Here is a 21,213-nt window from a genome sequence, read left to right as displayed (position 1 = left end):
CCAAGAGATACAAATTACCTCCATTCATCTCAATAGGATATTAAATGTTGAAATCTCCTGATTTCCGGATTTGTTTTACATTTTATTTACCTTTCAAAATTGCCCTACTTCTTGAACTTCCAGGAGGTTTCAGCCATCCCGCTTCTACCTACTCAAAACCTTGTGTAATGCTCCAAGCATAAGTGGCAAATTGGAAATACTCTGGCTAAATGACTAAAGGATTGATTAGTATATATTTAATTGCCTATAAACTGCAATAGCAGCTTTGAAGCCCTGCTTATAATATTTACTCCTGATGGAATTTTGCACCACTGCACATGTGCAGAATTCACGTCTGGCACAGATTTATTTTTTCTCTGCAGAAAATACATTCTGTTTCTTCCCCCCCATGGTTGCCATTCTGAACCCCAGTCTGCTCAGCGCTGCAGTTCTGCCTTTTGCCCACCAGAGCCCACTGTGGAGCCAGAATAGCCAGCAACATGAACACAATTGGCTGTTTTGGCACCACAGAGGCCTCTGGTGGGCAAAAGGCAGAACTGCAGCACTTAGGCAGAATGTATTTTCTATGTGGTTTAAAAAAAAAAAAAAAAAAAACAAAACAAAACAAAATTCTGTGCCCGACATGAATTCTGCACATGCACAGTGGTGCAGAATGTATTTTCTTCTCAGGCAGAATGTATTTTCGGGGGGGGGGGGGGGGGGGGGAGAAAGAGAATTTAGTGGCGCAGAATTCCACCAGGACTAGGTCATCACAGCATCCTGCCCACAGAGTTAGGTTAGGACAGATAGAGTGGGACACATGTGGCTGTTGTGGGGTCACGGACTGGGATTCAGAATGGTGAGTGGGGCGGGGGGGAGAGAGAAACAGACTGGAGGACAGGCTCAGGAGCTAGTGGATTGACAGCATTGAGCCAGGGGTTGAATGGGAGTGGGGGTGAAAGGCCCCATGGGGATGGGGCTGCAGAGACAGATGTGCCTGACTGAATGGGAAAGACTTGGGATCAACCAGGGTCTGCATGGGAGAGGATCCCCAACTCCCTAAAAATCCCTACCCCCTCCCCTTAAAAAAAATAAATAAATTGTTCCATACTTTTCCCACCCATACCCAACAACCCTCCATGTTCACTTCAGGCTCCTTCCCTCCCTCTCAGCTACTCCGTTACCCTTGACTCCCTCAAGACTTTACATAAATTTCCCACACCCCTCAGAAGCAGTGCATTGTAGTTTAAATGAATTACTCAAAGTTCTGTTTTAATATGCCTAGTCAGGAATCTATTTGTCAAAAAAAAAAAGGTACCAGAATCTTTTTTTTGTCTGTATTGTTACAGATATACTTGCTGACAAGTATTTTGAAGTAAATTACCAAAATTACTGAAACCGGAATGATTATATTATTGTTATTTTGACAAAATAAAATAGGTAGAATTTTTATTTTTTTTTGGTGCAGAATTCCCCAGGAGTAATAATATATTATTATTCTACAACTAACTAAACTGTAGGAAACAAATCCATCTTTTGGTACGAAAGAGAACAAGCAAGCTGATTTCTCTTTTGAGAGTCACCAAGATTATAATTTAACTTAAAAAAAAAAAAAAAGAAGCTTACCTATAATGGTGAATATCTTCAAATGATTTTGTATTATTTATGGCAAATACACATAGGAAGCCCTCCCCTGTTCTCATGTATTGGTCCCTCATTGCACTGTACTCTTCTTGACCTGCTGTATCAAGAATATCCAAGAGACAGGTTTCTCCATCAATTACTACTTGTTTCCTGTAGGAATCCTGAGAAGAGAGGAAAAAAAAGTCTTTAAATTAAACATGGCAGACTTTGACCTTCTATAACTCCACTTCACAATGATCTCAAAATGCTTAACAAAATTAAGCAAGACTCTATATCCCTGAGTCAGGTATTACCCACCCCTTTTTACAGATGGGCAAACTGAGGCACAGAGAAGATAAATTACATGATCAAGGTTATACAGCAAGCCAGCAGCAAAGTGGAGAATAGACCAAGGAATGTAGATTTTCATTCCCCTGCTCCAGCTGCTAGACTCTGCCTCCATAGTCTTAAACATATAAAGTACAATGTTTTCTAAAGAATATGAGATGCAAGTGGCAGTCCTCTTTTCTTTGCCCTATAGATAACTGCAATTTGGATACAGTCCCAGATTAGAAATTCAGTGGTTGCATTTTCATCAATACCAGGGTTGCAGAAATATGCAACCCATGGTTTTTCTGGGTCTAATTTACCTTAAGTCTAGCCACTTCGTGAACAATCAAATCAGACATTTCATCTTCACACCATGGATATTTTCAGGAAACATCCATGAACCATGTCCAATACTGTTGACAGCAGCACACAAACTAGCCAGATGTAAATAAACAGTTTGCAAACACATTTGCAATTCCTAAATTTACACCAATGGAGGAGGAACAATAAATTTAAGAATGAATGCAAGAGCCTAACGCTTAGTGTTGGGGGCAATAAGTCTGTTTTCTACCACTAAGCAGCCTGAAACATGAAAATTAGCATAACCAGTAATTTTGAAGACATTTTGATACTAAACTTTGAAAAACATAAGCTATGGCTACACGAGAGAGCTTACAGCTTACACAAGAGAGCTGCGCTACTGTAAGCTCTCTAGTGTAACTGCTCTAAGCCGACAGGAGAGAGCTCTCCAGTTGACTTAATTACTCCAGCCCCCGCAAGCGGCAGTAGCTATGTCGGCAGGAGAAGCTCTTCCACTGACGTGGTTCTCTCCACAACAGCACTTAGGTTGGCATAAGTTATATCGCTTGGGGAGTGGCTAATTCACACCCTTGAGTGACATAACTTATGTCGACTTAAGCTGTAGTGTAGCCATAGTCTTAGTGTCAGTGCATAGTTTTACATTTTCACAATACAAAGAAACCGTTACAAAATGCGACTCGGATATAAACTCTGACAATTACCATGACACGCAAGAAAGAACTACTTCAGCATGGCTGACTCAAAGTTTCCAGAATCTGGATTTACAGTACCTGATGTCTGCACACAAGACTCAATCAGAATTCAGGCATTGGAAAGTAACAGCTAGACGCTGGAATACACTAACAAATCTTTGTTTTTGATACTAGGTCTCAAACAGTTTCATAGAATCATAGTAAAGTAGGTCTGGAAGGTACCTTGAGAGTTCATCAAGTCCAAGCCCCTGTGCTAAGTCAGGACCAAGTAAACCTAAGCCATCCATTACAGGTGTTTATCCAATTTGTTCTTAAAAACCTTCAGTGACAGGGGTTCCACAGCCTTCCTTGGAAACCTATTCCAGAATTTAACTACTCTTATAGCAGGGATACTATGCAATGCTACATATTATACCCATCACTTGTCGTCTTATCTTCAGTGGACATGAAGAACACCTGAGCACCATCCTCTTTACAAGAGACCTTAACATACCTGAAGATCATCATCAGGTCCTCCATCAGTTTTCTTTTCTCAAGGCCAAAGATGCTCAGGTTTTTTTTAAACCCTTCCACATAAGTCATGTTTTCTAAACATTTCATCATTTTTGTAGCTCTCCTCTGAACTTTCTTCAATTTATACACACCTTTCCTAAAGTGTGGCACCCAGAACTGGACACAGTACTCCAGCTGAGACCTCACCAGTGCCAAGTAGAGTGGGACATATGATACTCCTGTGTCTTGCATACGATACTCCAGAATATTAGCCTTGTTCACACCTGCATCACATTAATTCATATTCAATTTGTTATTCACTATAATCCCTAGATTCTTGTCAACAGTGCCATCACCTAGCTAGTTATTCCCATTTTGTAGTTACATATTTGATTTTTCCTTCCTACGTGTAGTACTTTACACTTGTTTATCTTGAATTTCACTTTGTTGATTTCAGACCAAATCTCTGATTTTGAATTTAATCTTATCTTCCAAAGTGCTTGCAACCTCTAGTTTGGTATCATATGCAAATTTTATAAGCATAGTTCCCATTGCATAATGACAGGTTTCAGAGTAGCAGCCGTGTTAGTCTGTATTCGCAAAAAGAACAGGAGTACTTGTGGCACCTTAGAGACTAACAAATTTATTTGAGCATAAGCTTTCGTGAGCTACAGCTCACTTCATTGGATGCATTCAGTGGAAAATACAGTGGGGAGATTTATAAACACAGAGAACATGAAACAATGGGTGCTACCATACACACTGTAAGGAGAGTGATCACTTAAGATGAGCTATTACCAGCAGGAGAGCGAGGGGGGGGCGGGGGAAGGAAATCCTTTTGTAGTGATAATCAAGGTGGGCCATACATGGGGAAATAGTTTTACTTTGTGTAATGACCCATCCACTACCAGTCTCTATTAAAGCCTAAATTAATTGTATCCAGTTTGCAAATTAATTCCAATTCAGCAGTCTCCCCCACTGTATTTTCCACTGAATGCATCTGATGAAGTGAGCTGTAGCTCACGAAAGCTTATGCTCAAATAAATTTGTTAGTCTCCAAGGTGCCACAAGTACTCCTGTTCTTTTTGCGAATATAGACTAACACGGTTGCCACTCTGAAACCTGTCATTATGCAAGGCACTGAATTTAGCCGTATGGAGTGGAAATCTATCAACTTCATGAAAAAACTCGTACAGATACAGACAAACATCTTCCTTTCCAAATGCAAACAGATGGACATCATACCAAAAGGACTGAAGGTAAAAAATCCATTACAATCTACATACCACACAGACTATGCTGACAGCTTGTGCCACACTCTCTCAAAGAAACTGCAGAACCACCTGATCAACATCCTCTACAGCAAACAGGGAAAGATTAAGAATGAGCTCTCAAAACTGGATACTCTCATAAAAAAAATAATCTTCCACACAAACTTCCTCGTGGCTGGACTTTACAAAAACTAGACAAGCCATTTACAACACACACTTGGCTTCTCTACAAAAGAAAAAGGACACTAAACTATCTAAACTACTACATGCCACAAGGGGCCACAACAGTGGTTCCCTTAACCCACCCAGCAATATTGTTAATCTATCCAATTATACTCTTAGGACAGATTCTTCTGCTGGGCTACCTTCTGCCCCTCCACCTCCACGAACATGATACAGTTCTGTGGTGACCTAGAATCCTATTTTCGACGTCTTCGACTCAAGGAATATTTCCAACACACCTCTGAACCCACAGAGACCTTCCTACCAACACTACAAAAAGAAGGATTCTGGGTGGACTCCTCCTGAAGGTTGAAACAACAGACAGGACTTCTATATAGAGTGCTTCCGCCGACGTGCACGGGCTAAAATTGTGGAAAAGCAGCATCACTTGCCCCATAACCTCAGCCGTGCAGAACACAATGCCATCCACAGCCTCAGAAACAACTCTATCATAATCAAAAAGGCTGACAAAGAAAGTGCTGTCGTCATCATGAATAGATCAGAATATGAACAAGAGGTTGCTAGGCAGCTCTCCAACACCACTTTCTAAAAGCCATTCCCTCTGAGCCCACTGAGGGTTACCAAAAGAAACTACAACATTTGATCAAGAAACTCCCTGAAAAAGCACAAGAACAAATCCGCACAGACACACCCCTGGAACCCCGACCTGGGATATTCTATCTGCTACCCAAGATCCATAAAACTGGAAATCCTGGACGCCCCATCATCTCAGGCACTGGCACCCTGACAGCAGGATAGTCTGGCTATGTAGACTCCCTCCTCAGGCCCTACGCTACCAGCACTCCCAGCTATCTTCGAGATACCACCGACTTCCTGAGGAAACTACAATCCATCGGCGATCTTCCTGAAAACACCATCCTGGCCACTATAGATGTAGAAGCCCTCTGTACCAACATTCCACACAAAGACGGACTACAAGCCGTCAGGAACGGTATCCCCTATAATGTCACGGCAAACCTGGTAGCTGAACTTTGTGACTTTGTCCTCACCCATAACTATTTCACATTTGGGGACAATGTATACCTTCAGATCAGCGGCACTGCTATGGGTACCCGCATGGCCCCACAGTATGCCAACATTTTTATGGCTGACTTAGAACAACGCTTCCTCAGCTCTCGTCCCTAATGCCCCTACTCTACGTGCGCTACATTGATGATATCATCTGGACCCATGGAAAAGAAGCCCTTGAGGAATTCCACCATGATTTCAACAATTTCCATCCCACCATCAACCTCAGCCTGGACCAGTCCACACAAGAGATCCACTTCCTGGACACTACTGTGCTAATAAATGATGGTCACATAAACACCACCCTTACCAGAAACCTACTGACCGTTCCTACCTACATGCCTCCAGCTTTCACCCAGATCACACTACACGATCCATTGTCTACAGCCAAGCTCTACGATACAACCGCATTTGCTCCAACCCCTCAGGCAGAGACAAACACCTACAAGCTCTCTATCAAGCATTCTTACAACTACAATACCCACCTGCTGAAGTGAAGAAACAGACTGACAGAGCCAGAAGAGTACCCAGAAGTCACCTACTACAGGACAGGCCCAACAAAGAAACGCCACTAGCCATCACCTTCAGCCCCCAACTAAAACCTCTCCAACGCATCATCAAGGATCTACAACCTATCCTGAAGGATGACCCATCGCTCTCTCAGATCTTGGGAGACAGGCCAGTCCTTGCTTACAGACAGCCCCCAACTTGAAGCAAATACTCACCAGCAACCACACACCACACAACAGAACCACTAACCCAAGAACCTATCTTTGCAACAAAGCCCATTGCCAACTCTGTCCACATATCTATTCAGGGGACACCATCATAGGGCCTAATCACATCAGCCACACTATCAGAGGCTCGTTCACCTGCGCATCTACCAATGTGATATATGCCATCATGTGCCAGCAATGCCCCTCTGCCATGTACATTGGTCAAACTGGACAGTCTCTACATAAAAGAATAAATAGACACAGATCAGACGTCAAGAATTATAACATTCAAAAACCAGTCGGAGAACACTTCAATCTCTCTGGTCACTCGATTACAGACCTAAGAGTGGCTATACTTCAACAAAAAAGCTTCAAAAACAGACTCCAACGAGAGACTGCTGAATTGGAATTAATTTGCAAACTGGATATAATTAACTTGGGCTTGAATTGAGACTGGGAGCGGATGGGTCATTTCACAAAGTAAAACTATTTCCCCATGTATGGCCCACCTTGATCATCACTACAAAAGGTTTTCCTCCCCACCCCCGCTCTCCTGCTGGTAATAGCGCATCTTAAGTGATCACTCTCCTTACAGTGTGTATGGTAACACCCATTGTTTCATGTTCTCTGTGTTTATAAATCTCCCCGCTGTATTTTCCACTGAATGCATCCGATGAAGTGAGCTGTAGCTCACGAAAGCTTATGCTCAAATAAATTTGTTAGTCTCTAAGGTGCCACAAGTACTCCTTTTCTATTTCCCACTGCATTATTCAAGTCATTGACTAGTACTGGACCCAGGGCTGACCCAAATAGATACTCCCTTTCAGTTTAACAGAGAACCCTTGATTACTCTGAATACTGTCTCAACCAATTGAGCTCCCATCTTAGAGTAATTTCATCTAGACCACATTTCTCTAGTTTGCATGTGAAACTGGATTGTGTGACTGTCAAAAGCCTTACCAAAAAAAAAAAAAAAAATCAAGATATATCAAGTCTACTGTTTTCCCCCCCATCCTCAGTCTAGGCCAATAACCCTGTGAAATGAGATTGGTTTGACATAATTTGTTCTGACAAATCCATGGTGGCTATTCCTTATATCTCTATTATCCTGCAGGTACTTACAAATTGAGCGTTTAATAATTTGTTCTATTATCTTTCCAGTTATTCAAGTTAAACTGGCTGGTCTAGAATTCCCCAGGTCCTCTTTGGTCCCCCTTTAAAAGATAGGTGGCATGTTTGCCCTTCTCCAATCCTCCTAGCCCTCACCCGCCTCCATGAATTCTTGAAGATAATTGCTAATGGTTCTGAGATTACTTCAACTAGTTCCTGAAGTACCCTACCATGAATTTAATCAGACCCTGCTAACCAGAATACATCTAATTTATGTAAATATTCTTTAACAGCTTCTTTCCCTATTTTGGCCTGTGTTCCTTCCCCCTTGCTGTTAATATTGTCTTAAGTATCTGGTCACCATTAACCTTTTTAGTGAAGACAGAAGCAAAATAGGCATTAAACGTTCTTGACATCAGTTATTAGCTCTCCTTCCCCACTAAGTAGAGGACTTGTATTTTCCTTTGTCTTCTCTCTTAAATGTATATATAGAGCCTCCTCTTAATACCTTTTATGTTACTGCTAGGTGTCATTCATTTCGTTCTTAACCTTTTTGATTTTGTCCCTACATACTTGTGCTATACTTTTGTACTCTCTTAGCAATTTGTCCATGTTTCCACTTTTTGTAGGATTTCTTTTTGATTTTCAGATTAAAGAGCTCCTAATGGAGCCATATTGGTTTCTTCTACTCTTCCTATCTTTCCATTGCAATGGGATAGTTTGCTACTGTGCCTTTACTATTGTCTCCTTGAGAAACTGCCAGCTCCCCTGAACTGTCCCCTGAAAGATTTCCTTTCCAGGGGCACCTTACCTACCAGTTCTGAGTTTATTAAAGGTTCAGTGATAGTATAAGTGAGCACATTACTTTTGTATACAATGCTATGTTTCTGTAAATATTACATGCATACAGCATTTTACAGCAATATCTATCACTACAGAATACTAAAACAGAGGCATGATATCCATGGAAAGTGCAAACAATGCTTTTCTCAGAAATCTAAATGTGTCATGGGTACAATGCTTCAGGAAGAAATCCCAGCATTACCTTTCAGATCCTTTTATTTTCCAGTTAATATCATATCACTCTGTTCTTGTTAATACTAACCAAAATTGAAAGTTTAAGCTATTGTGCTCTATTGAGTTCTAGTTGTGAATGAGGGGGAAAAAGTAACAGAGAGCATCAGTTCCGGTTACAAGTGATACAGACAGCTTGAAATCTAGCCAACTTTTAACAAATTATTTAATTTCTAATAATTTAAACTAGTTTCAGGTATTAAACCTGCTCCTGGTGCCCCCTACCAACTTTTACATACGTTTTCCCATTGTAAAGTGGTTTTTTTCTTTTCCCTATTGATGTATGAAAAACCAACACAAATGAGAGGGAAATGACTGTTTGTATAAGGTCAGGTAAGTATTCTACACAATCACAAAATCCCAAATACACAAAGTGAACAAACTGGGGGAAAAAAAAAAAAGTCTCATCTCTTACTTATCTTGATCCTAGAAGATATTTGTAACAATACCACATAAAATAATTCAGGTACAAATGTGACTAAGTTGACTGTGTCCCTTTAAGATAAAGTTCACCTCTCACATCACTTTGGAAATATTTATTTTGCTTAAGTGCAAAGTTAAGTGCCAAAGTAAGTAGTAGTACATCTACTTTAAAAAAATACATAAACACTGTTTAAATACTGATAAGGTTGCAACAAACCTACAATCCCCAGGAAATGTAAAGTTAAGGTTAACACTTTTTTTCCTGTTGTGGAATGTTAAAACGACATCCAGAGTCCAATGCTCAGTTCCCATTAAATTGAAAGGCAGAGCTGCCACGTTCTACCATTAGTTTCATCACCAAGCTACTGATAAAGCACCAGCCCCACCTTTAGCACTTTACTGATCTCCATGAAGGATAGCTCAGTGGTTTGAGCATTGGCCTGCTAAATCCAGGGTTGAGAGTTCAATCCTTGAAGGGGCCATTTAGGGATCTGGGGCAAAAATTGGGGATTGGTCCTGCTTTGAGCAGGGGGTTGGACTGGATGACCTCCTGAGGTCCCTTCCAACCCTGATATTCTATGATTCTATATCAAAAGAAAAAAAAATCCTTAGTTCTTTCTCTATTCATTTGGACTTGAGAAACTATGAGAAAACATCATTCATGATGACCAAATGTGCATCTGTCAGTCCTTCAAATCTCCCTCTCTCTCCAAAGGAGGCAAAACTGCATAGCTGAGCTATACAAAAAGAAAAAACACTCTTATTTCAAAGAGAAGGTAGATAAGGTAACATCTTTTTTTGGACCAACTTTTGGTGGAAGGTACAAGATCTTGAACTAGAGAGAATTCTTTTTCAGGTCAAGGGAAAAACTTTCCAGACCTGAACAACTTTGTAGTTCAAAAGCTTGTACCTTCCACCAACAGAAGTTGGTCCAATAAGAAAAAGATACCAGCTTTGCAAAGCTGGTGTTTCTTACATTCTGTGACCAACATAGCTACACCACCACTCTTACTTTAAGTAATGAATGTCAAGGAAAATAAAATAGCTCAGCCATTTTTTTTCCAGTTAAAAAAAAAAACCTATTATTTTAATGTAAACTTTATAGTCCCTGAAATAGGGGGTTTCTAATGAAGGCATGGACAGTTAGAAACACAAGTTATACTGACAAATGGTTCAGCCAGAGTTTTCTACTTCATCTGTTCATTAAGATTTCTGAATTCCATACACCTGCATCATAAAACTTTTACACCAACAGTACTCTTTCTATAAGAACTCTTAATATTGACTAGATTTCTGTAGAAAGTTTGAAAAAAAAAAAAAAAGAAGTGTTTATTCAAATCAGATCAGTTTCCAATTTCATATACAAGTGTAGGAAACCCACCACTCTCAGGGCCTCATCCACAGCCCATTAAAGTCAATGGGAGTTCCCTTCCCCACCAATCAACTTCAATAGGCTTAGGATCAAACCCTTATCCTCCAAAACAGAAGACACACGTAGGGCCAAACGACTTCTTCACTTGGAGCCCAAAAGGGACTTTCAGCTTTTCAGTCCATGCCTAGCCCCTTGGAGATCTGTGGCAAGTGAGTAGTGTCAGACTACCTTCTGTCCCCAATGTACAGCACACCTACATATGTACTCCATGTGAAGGAGGATGCGGAAAGGAGTCCAGTCTGGTGAATGGGTACCCTAAGCTCCTGGCCTGATCAACTCTTCAGGGACAATTCTGAAGACCACTCTCGCGTCTAAAAGGCACGCTCTCCACTCCTCCCATTGAGCAGTCTACTATAGACTTGGACCTTATGAGAAATTAACTTTCTCCCTCCCAAGCAGGATACTACACTATAGTGTAACCCTGCATCTTGTTTACCATAGAAACAAGAAGTGCTTGAAGGAGCTAAGTCCTTCAGCAACAGACAAGAAAACCAAACGCAAAAGTTCTTGCTCCCAAAAGTGAAAGGAAACCTCATCTACCAGGATCAGAAACAGGATTTGAGGTGATAGAGGGAACAAGGACAGAGATGTTTCTAGAGGATAGTTTAAAATCTCTCTCCCCCATCTGTAAATATTTGAGGAAGGGAAGAAGAAATGCCCCTAGATAAAAATAAAATTAATAAGTTGATATAAATAAGTCTTCATATTTATAATTTGCCATTTTATAAAAAAATCTTAGATCATTAAGTTTTGTGAGTGCCTAGACATAATGTGGACTAGCTGTCTATATGTACCCAGTAGATAAGTATTGTATTGTAAGTATTACCATACCTGAAAAAATTACAAAGTTCTTGAAAAAGAATTTAAAATGCATCATAGAAAAGGCACAACAGATTCATATGCAAGTTCAGATATTCTCTTGTATGTAGAACTTCAAATGACTGCCTCTATGTGTTCTAAAAGAAAATTCCACACCTAGTCCATCAGACTAGTACCATTGCCCCAAAACACCATAGCAAAAACAGAAAGTGCCCTTTTACTGTGCACGCTCCAACCTGCAACGAAAGCGGAGTTACATGCTCGCTCTCTCAGGAAGAGACCGATTGGAATTTAGAGAAGTGCCACTGTGGATTAGAGAAAACACACAAATGAAGGGGAAATAGACAGCAGTGATGCCCCAGGACCCAGCACTAAAATACATCACTCAAGTAAGAAACAGAAACCCAGAGCAGCAGTCATAACTTTAAAATAAATAAATAAAAAACAAAACGCACCAGTTACTGCTATGCTAGGAACCACTCTAGAAGTCAGTTGTAATTTTTTCCTGAAAAGTAGATTCTGTAATTTATATCAAAAGGCTTTATTTCCATTACATTAATTACTTAATTTGTTATCACTGGTCTTTCAGAAGCCCTAAAGTCAATCTGAATTGTGCTAATGGCAAACACCTCCACTGTTCTCAGCAACAATGCTGAAATTTTCAACATTTGTGTACTGTATGTAATTTAAGGGAAAAAAATCACTATTAACTGATCCTTGTCTGTGTTAGACACTTGATAAAAAATTCTCTATTTATACCTTTATGAAACGACCCTATACACAAGTTAATATGAGCCGTTCTAAAATGTTATTTAATTAGGATGGAACTTTCAAGAATGCCTAAGTGATTTAGAAACACAGGGTATATTTTTTGAAAGTAGTTCAGACTTCTTGAGTTCATAAATCACATAAATTTTTGAAATCCCACCCTGAACAACTTTCAAGCTTTAGTTGGATATTTCAGGGCTAGCCCACTTGGATGGCCGGTCTTTTTCTAAAGAACATTTGAAAAATACATAAATATTTTATTAAAATGTCAGAAAATGAATGAGCCACAATACATTCTGGATATAAGATAAAATATTTGACCAGTAGAGGGCACTAATCAAACTGCTTCAATATATTAGCCCTTATTTATAGGCGTTGGTCTACATACACACTTACACTGATTTAACTAAATCTGTTCCCTAAAAGAGTTTTAGTTGTTTAGGTACAAGTGTGAAAGTAGACCAGCCTGAAGTGGATTTTATGTGGGCCTGAGCCTTTCCACAGATCATACATTCTAAGAACAAAAATACTTACATATGCTATTGAAAAGTAATTTTACAGAGATACTTATTTATAATGCATCTGCTGACAGGCAATAAATATTTTCCCCTTCCCCACTATCTTCTTTCACAATATATAAATGTTACAGGTGTTGTGGATACCTCCTTTAGCCACACTAATAATTTCAAATGTCTGAGTAATTATGGAAACAAACATTTAACTTTTTTACAACTGTAATATTTATTCTTGTTACAGCAACAACATTAACACAAAGTGGCAATGAGACAATGATACCATAACAGTGAAAAAAATGCTATTGGCACTGTGCAAGTATCATCTACTAAAGCAAGGCAAATTTATAACCGATATTCTTTCTCACTGTGTGTTTACAAAACACCTAATATCTTTATGGCTAGAGCTCTTTGACTTAGGCCCTGAACCCACAAATGGATCTGTGCAAACAGCACATTTAAGCAGCTCTGTTCATTAGAATGGGACTCTGCCCTTGCAAATCCAGTTGCAGGAAAGCAGATGTACAACATCCAATTGTAAGAGCTTTCCTTGGGGTGCCACTTGCCATTCTAAATGATTCCTTGCCTACAACCTCAGCTACATGATTTATTTTTATTTTATGGTGCTGTGACCATATAATCCATTTGTCAGGTCTCTGCCCTAAAGGTCTTACAAACTAACAGACAAAAACAGTACCTAGGACATCCATTCAGACAAGTATTTATCAAAGTAATCTTTAGAGGAATGATATTGTGATAAGTGAAAATATGTTTATGTAGGTAAAAACTGCAGTTGTTTCCTTCAAAACATTACACCAATGGTTTCACAACTGTGGACTACAACTTAATGTTGAGGTAATCCTGTGCAACTAGTTTGCAAACTTCCTATAATACAAAGAAATTTCATTAGTCAAATCTTCTAGGAAGTTTACGTCTTTTCTGGGGAACGTTACATGTTAACATTCTGAATGACTGGTATTCCTAGAAGTACTAACACTATTATTGATGGATAGTAGCAATAGATACTGTAAACTTCTCCATGTAGTTCTGGCCACATACCATAACTTTTAATGTAGAACTGCCCTGTTATTTTAAGTCCTGGGCATCTAAACAATCCTCTGATTTTGTAGAAGCATGTGACGGTTTAATTATCAATTCAAGTTATGAGACTTGCAACTTCATAGGTAAGTTTCTTTTATAAGAATTATGAGAAAAGTCTCAAATGCTACGCTAATTTTGTGCACCTCTCTCTCTCTCTATTTAACACACACAGGCGTGCGCGCACCCCCCCCCCCACCCCTAGTTTACTGGGTTTTTTTAAATGAGATCTAGTACCCAGAACCAATATTCTGGTGATCAAAGTATATTTTCAGGATATTACCTTTCGAATTTGTAATACCACTATTGAATGACAGTCCATTGAGCTTAGAATAGCACTTCGAATATCTGCCGGATATCTAAAATGTCTTTAAAACAAGCTATAAATATTGGTCACTATTATAGCATCATTTAAACAAAATACAAATCAAAAGGTTATAGAAAAGACATTCATAGAAAAATATAGCAATACAAGCCACAAAATCAACATTAGCATTTGGGAGAAAGTAACCTGCCTCTCTCATGTCAAAAGAACTTGTATACGTTATTAAAATTAAATTGTTTACCTCTATTGTAGGATCATATTCATCCACAAAATGATTCTGAATTAACTGTATTGTCAAGGCACTCTTGCCTACACCACCAGCTCCAACAACGACAAGTTTATATTCTGTCATTTTCAGCAGACCTAGAAACAAAGAAGTCAAGATTAAGCATGAGAGAGAGAGAGAGAGAGAGTCAGGTTTCAATTACATGTTAAGTCATCCCCCAGTTCCTTTACTGAGGTGTTTAAAGAAAGGGAAAACCATTCTCTTGCTAGCACACACTCACCAAAAAAAAAAAAAAAAAGCTTTTGAAAAGGGGATGCTATTTCTGAGTGTCAAAAGTTGTAAAAGATTTGGTGCAGGTATTGTTTATTGAACACAAACTGAAACTAACTTTAATTGTGAAAACCATTACATAGAACTCAGGAAAGTTGAAAAAAAATCTGTTTTTATAGGTTATAATATGCAATATTTTATTTGATATTCTGATCAGTTCTTTTCAGAAAATGTAAGATTTAGGATGCCATTCCCTCAAATCTTAAAGACTAAATTGGTATAAACATTGTCAGATCAGAAACAGGCATTAAAAAAAAAAAACAAATGCTGCAGAGCAAAGCTGCTACCCTCAAGACCTCTCCATTTTGAGCAGTGACACAGCAAGTTGTTGGATATCAGGAGTTATGACTATAATAATGTAAAATAACCCATGAAGCACTCAGAAGGGCAAAGCCTCAGAATGAAATTGATTATTAAAAATGGAGGGTCACTACTTATTCACTGGGAAGTTACAAAGTGGCTAAATACTACCAAGAGAGCAGCAAACAATATAAAGTTTTAATATTAAAATATTATATAAATATAATATATATTAAATATATTATTTAAAACATTTTACTATCAAAAATACTGAACACCAGGGCTCACCTGTCAGATTCACCTTCACAGATTTTTTTTCTGGGCAAGAGTAGTATACTATTATTTTATATGGGACATCCAATAATATACTATTGTATGGTTGTCATAAATTACCAGAATAGTCTTTGCCCATTATAGCCAATTCTGTTATTCTAATAATGATATAGTAGCAAGTAAATTCTTGAGTGTGATGCAAAGCCTGTCAGGAAGAAAGTGACAGACTAGGACAGAAAAGCATGACAGCCAAAATTTTCTATAACATCTTTGCTCCTCCGGTTCTTTATATTCCTTATACTTAGAGCTGGGAATCCCACTATTTGTGCATACAGTGATTATTTTGTGGGGGAGGGGTGGAATTTGACTGCATAATATTGTTGGGATCCAGTCGTGTGGGCTGGTGTCAGGCTCACGCTCAAGAGACAGAGGGCGTTGGCCACCTGTCCTTCCAGCAGCACCTCTTCCTCCTCTCAGAGGCAGCAAAATCACTATCTGCCTGAAGAGGGAGGTGGGGCAGAGAGGAGAGTCAGAAGACATAACCATGGGACAGAGAGAGAGGCAGAGAAAGGAAGGGGACTGCATCTGGCCCTTCAGACGTTTTAATCCGGCCCTTGTGCTCCAGCCAGGGAGCAGGGTCGGGAGCTTGCCCTGCTCCGCACATGCTGGGGCTCTCTGCGACTCCCAGAAGCAGCGGCATGTCCCTCCTCTGGCTCCTACACGTAGGAGCAGCTAAGGGGCTCCGCACGCTGCCCCTGCCCCAAGCGCTGCCCCCGCAGCTCCCATTGGCCAGGAACCATGAGCATTCACGGCCCGCCATACAATTTCCATACCCAGATGTGGCCAAGTTTGCCCACCCCTGGTCTAGAATATAGAGGGCTGTAGGGGAGCAGGAAGGTAAAGATAAGGATGGGTGTAGAAGCTCTCAGGGGATATACAGAGATGCTGGGGCCAGGAGCAGCAGGTTTGTATAATTTTTTCTGGTGCCCAGAACTGGTCCAAATTCCCCCGCCCTCCCCCACAGCCCTACCTAAAGCTCTGGGAGGGAGTTTGGGTGCGGGAGGGGTGCAAGCTCTGGGCTGTAGCAGGGGGTTTGGGATGCAGGCTCTGGGTTGGGGGAGGGGGTTGAGGTGCGGGCTCAGAGGGAGTTTGTGGGCAGGCGCTGGGCTGGGGCAGTGGTGCAGGAGAGGGTGAGGGGTGCGACACTTACCTCAGGCGGATTTCGAAAGCAACCGGCACACCCTCTGGCTCCTAAGCAGGAGGGCTCCACATGCTACTACCCACAGGGATCGCCCCCGCAGCTCCCATTGGCCACAGTTCCTGGCCAACGGGAGATGCGGAGTCGGCGCTCAGGGCGAGGGCAGCACACAGACACACATCCCCACAGACTTGCTGGCTGCTTCCAGGAGGGGCGCGGAGCAAGGGTGGACAGGAAGCCACCTTAGCCCTGCTGGTGGTGGCAGCAGCAGCTGGGGGCCCCCTGGCCCTTTTAAATCGCCATAGGTTGACAGGGAGGGCCAGGAGATGCTCCAGGGGAGGCACGCGGCACTGGGGGAAGAAACCCGGCCCCAAACATTGGTGAAGCCAGGCCCCCAGGCCCTGAATATTCCTGGGGCACGGGCACCACGGTCCCATATAACTCGCCGCCACTGGCTGGGGACTTTCAGGAGGACACGGGGATGTAGAGTCAGAGGAGGATAAGGGTATAGATGGAGTAAAGGCTCTCAGAGGGTATCAGGTGTAGGGATCAGGAGAAGTTGGGATATACAGAAGGTAGGGGTTCCCATGCAGTATAGGGTGCAGAAGAGGCTGGAGTACCCAGGGGGTATAGAGAGCACTGTGGTCTAGAGGATGCAGGAAGCAGAGAAGGCTGGGATATAGAGAGTGATAGGGGCTCTTGGGAAGGGTAGGGAGGTGTAGGGGGCAGGTGAGGCTAGGGGCGTACAGAGCAGAGACTCTTGGAAGTTATATTGCTGTGGGGGCAGGGGAAGGTGGGGGGGATATGGAGTAATGGCTCTTGGTGGCATATGTGGAGCAGGGACGGTTGGGGGTGTAGTGGGCAGAGGCAGCTGAGGTCACACGGGGGTGTACAAAGGTGGAGGAAGCAAGGATTGTAGGTAAGGTTGCCAATTCTGGTTGGATGTATTCCTGGAAGTTTCATCACATGACAATCTTTCAATTAAAGAATTCCTGAAGACTCCAGGGCAATCCTGGAGGGTTGGCAACCCTAGCTGTAGTGAATATAGGTGGGCAGGGGCACAAGCTGTAAGGGCACATGGAAGCTGCTGGGAGTATAGGTGTGCAGTGGGTATATGGGGGGCACAGGTGTGCATGAGGGCTGGAGGTACATGGGGTAGGGGCTGTCAGGGGCACAGGTATACAGGCAGCTAGGCACAACCAGGGGGCAGGAGGCACGGGGGTATAGGTGTGCAGGGGGCTGGTGGTATACAGGGGCAGGGGCTATTGGGAGTTCACAGGGGGCAGGAGGTACAAGTGTGCAGGGGGCTCATGGGGAGCTATCAGGGGCACAGATAAGCTGGTGGCAAATGGGGGGGAAGGGGATGAAGGGGGCAGGGACTGTCATTGACATAGGTAAGCAGGGTGTTGGGGGCACAAGGGTGGGCAGGGAGCACATGGGGGCAGGGGCTGTCAGGGCACAGGGGCCACACAAGGGGCAGGGAGCACATGGGAGGCATGTAAGCCAGACATTAGGGCATACAGAGAACAGAGGACACACAAGGGGGGGCAGCGGCAGTCAGGGGCACAGGTAAGCAGAGCATTAGGGGCACATGGGAGGCAGATGGGCAGGACAACACATGGGGGCAGCAGGGAATAGAAGTGGGCAGGGAGCACACAGGGGGCAGAGCCTGTCGCGGGCACAGGTGAGCAGGATGCTGGGGGCAGGTGGGGATACAGGTGTGCAGGGGACATATGGGGGGGCAGAGCCTGTCGCGGGCACAGGTGAGCAGGATGCTGGGGGCAGGTGGGGATACAGGTGTGCAGGGGACATATGGGGGGGCAGAGCTTGTCGCGGGCACAGGTAAGCAGGGCACTGGGGGCAGGTGGGGATACAGGTGGGCAGGGGGTTGTCAGGGGCACACGGGAGGTTGGTGAAGATACAGGTGGGCAGAGGACACGGGGGGGGGGCCAGCAAGGGATAAAAGTGGGCAGGGGGCAGGACCTGTCGGGAGCACAGGTAAGCAGGATGCTGGGGGCAGGTGGGGATATAGGGGACATATGGGGGGGCGGGGGCTGTCGGGGGCTCAGGTAAGCTGGGGGCAGGTGGGGACCCGGGGGGGGCCAGGGCACAGGTAAGCAAGGCGCTAGGGGCACACGGGGGGGGGGGACAAGCGGCTGGGGCATCTCGATACGGGCGGAGGCTCCGGCCCGGCCCCTCAGGTCTGGGCTCCCCAGTCCTCGCTTCCCCCCAGGCGGCGGCGGGGGCGCTGGCCGGGCAGGGCAGGGCGGGGGCGAGTCTCTCCGCCCCGGGTCCCGCTGGAGGGTCCGGGGCCCCGGCTCCACACGGCCTCCGCCCGCCTCCCTCCCCCCGGTCCCCGCACCTGCCTGGCGCTGTCCGGGCTGCGGGGCGGCTGCTCGTCCCCGCCGCGGCCGCTCGCGTCCCTCTGCCTCTCCGTGCCGGGCTGAAATGGCGGGGGACGGGGCTGGGGCTGCTGGGGCTGCCGAGCCGAGCGCCGAGCGAGTGGATGCGCTCGATGCGCTCCGCGCTCGGCCGCAGAGAGGGGGCGGAGCAGGAGGCGGGAGCGCCCCACCCATAGAGCGGCCGCCCCGCAGTGTCCCAGGCGAGCAGCGGGCTGCACAGACAGAGCTACAGCCCCAGGCCTACAGGGACACGCAGACACGCACAGTTACCCAGCCCTGTAGCTCCACAGCAGCCCCATCCCAAGCCAGGAAGGCTCCACTGCGGGAGGGGGCTTTCCATGAACACTTTCTGTCCGTATTTAACATTTTCAAAAGTTTTGGCTACTCCACTCAAGCTTGGCCGGCCAGAACGCACAGAGAACGAAAAGCAAAAAAAAAAAAAAAAAGTTCATCAACATTTCCAAACCTCTCTGTCAAAGACACTTGAAATAGGAAACCACACAGAGCCAGACACCTATGCACAGAGCCCAAGACACTCAGACCTACAGAATTACAGATCCACACTTAGTCTTTCACCCATATCGGGCCCACTATATGCATAGTTCACCCTACACAGATCCCCTTCCGGCTGAGCAATACACAAATGTATAAGCTAGTCCATACTATCTACATATTAATAAAGCCCACAGTACCACACAGCAAATGATATCTCCAAGAAGTAATGTCTTTGAGGAAAGCGGTTTAATCAGTTTTATGGCTTGTTTGGGTTTTATTCTTTTTTTTTTTTTTAAACACGTTGTTTAATCAAGTATTTTTGGGAAGCTTTCTAGTTAAAATTGAAAAAGGCTTTGTGGGGGAAGAAAAGCAGAAATACTGGCAGAAAATAGAGGGCGAGACAAAAACACACCCCCTCCAAAGAATTACTGTAAAACTTAAAATAATTATGCCAATTAAAGTTTTTTGTTTTCACTCATTTAAAAACTAAATGAAACACGTCTTCTAGTTACACAGGATGCTCATTGCAAAAAGTAATAAACATGAATCAAATTTTTGAGTCAAGTTAACAATTACGGGGTGAAGTCTATTTTCTCTAACAAAAAGGCCAAAAACTTAATATCCTATAACCATAGAGGTCTATTGTACCAGGTGAATGTATAGACCTTTACTATATAGTGAATTATGTCAGTTTTTAAATCTACATCAGGGGTTCCCAAACTTGGTTCACGGCTTGTTCAGGGTAAGCCCCTGGTGGGCCGTGAGACGCTTTGTTTACCTGAGCGTCCACAGGTACGGCCGCTCACAGCTCCCAGTGGCTGCAGTTTGCCGTTCCTGGCCAATGGGAGCTGCGGGAAGCGGTGGCCTGGCCTGGCCCGCGACACTTCTCACAGTTCCCATTGGCCAGTAACAGTGAACCGCAGCCACTGGGAGCTGCGAGTAACCGTACCTGCAGAAGCTCAGGTAAAGAAAGCGTCTCGCGGCCTGCCAGGAGCTTACCTTGAACAAGCCGCAAACCAAGTTTGGGAATCCCTGATCTATATGTATCAGCATCTCTAAGGGAAAGACAATGGACCCAAACTCATTCCTAGACAGTTTGATCACACCAGATCAGTGGTGCTGGAACAATTTTTACAGTGGGGGTGCTGAAGGCAGAAACTATGTATTTGGGTTGTTGTTACTAATGCAAGCCAAGGGGGCAGCACCACCCCCAGCAGTCCTAGTTCTAGCACCTATGCACCAGATATGAATTTGGCCCACTGTCTTCCTCTTCTTTCTGAGCTGGCAGATCAAGAAGGCAAATATTGTGTCTACAAACCTAGTATTCAAGACTTTTAAATTAACAGATTAGAGCTTTGCTCTCCCTAAACATAGATGACAGAAGTACTGTAAGATGTTCAAGCTTCTTTCACAGTAATGTTCATCCAAGAAGGATTCTGCTGAGTTGCACCCATTTGGTCCTCTAAGGCATTGACACTTTGGGACTGTGCCATCTAATTTAGAAGCTGTGTTCCCATGGTCGATTGATGCAAGTAGGTTTTGCTGCCAAATGGCTCATGTAGCTGTTGAATGCTGTACCCTGATGTTTAGGGTCTGGCAGAAAGCAGAAGAGCACACGTTTCTGAACTATCGTGTGAAAATGCCATCTTCCATTGCATAGGGTCTGAGAAAGTCCAGACCAGTTGCTTTGTTCATACTCTTGTAGCCTGATCTGTTCTCATTGAAGTCAATGGAAAAAGTCCTCTGGACTTCT

General features: G+C 43.4%; 1 protein-coding gene across 5 annotated transcripts in view; it reads right to left on the bottom strand.

The window, feature by feature from the left end:
- The window catches only part of KRAS (KRAS proto-oncogene, GTPase), a 43,791-nt gene extending 24,709 nt beyond the window's left edge, over positions 1–19,082 (bottom strand). For 3 of the 5 annotated variants that reach the window (XM_043516341.1, XM_038399780.2, XM_038399754.2), the window contains exons 1-3: positions 18,926–19,074; positions 14,478–14,599; positions 1,606–1,784 (exon numbers count right to left, since the gene is read on the bottom strand). In XM_043516341.1, the coding sequence (XP_043372276.1) occupies positions 1,606–1,784; positions 14,478–14,588 (290 nt within the window). In that variant the 5' untranslated portion in view covers positions 14,589–14,599; positions 18,926–19,074. Of the gene's footprint in view, positions 1–1,605; positions 1,785–14,477; positions 14,600–18,925 lie in introns of all 5 variants that reach the window. The other 2 variants (XM_038399764.2, XM_038399790.2) reach the window with 2 other exon arrangements.
- Positions 19,083–21,213: the final 2,131 nt, after the last annotated feature.

The sequence above is a fragment of the Dermochelys coriacea genome, chromosome 1 (assembly GCF_009764565.3).
Source record: "Dermochelys coriacea isolate rDerCor1 chromosome 1, rDerCor1.pri.v4, whole genome shotgun sequence".
NCBI classification, from domain to species: Eukaryota; Metazoa; Chordata; order Testudines; family Dermochelyidae; genus Dermochelys; species Dermochelys coriacea.
This window is presented reverse-complemented; position numbering and strand designations above follow the sequence as displayed.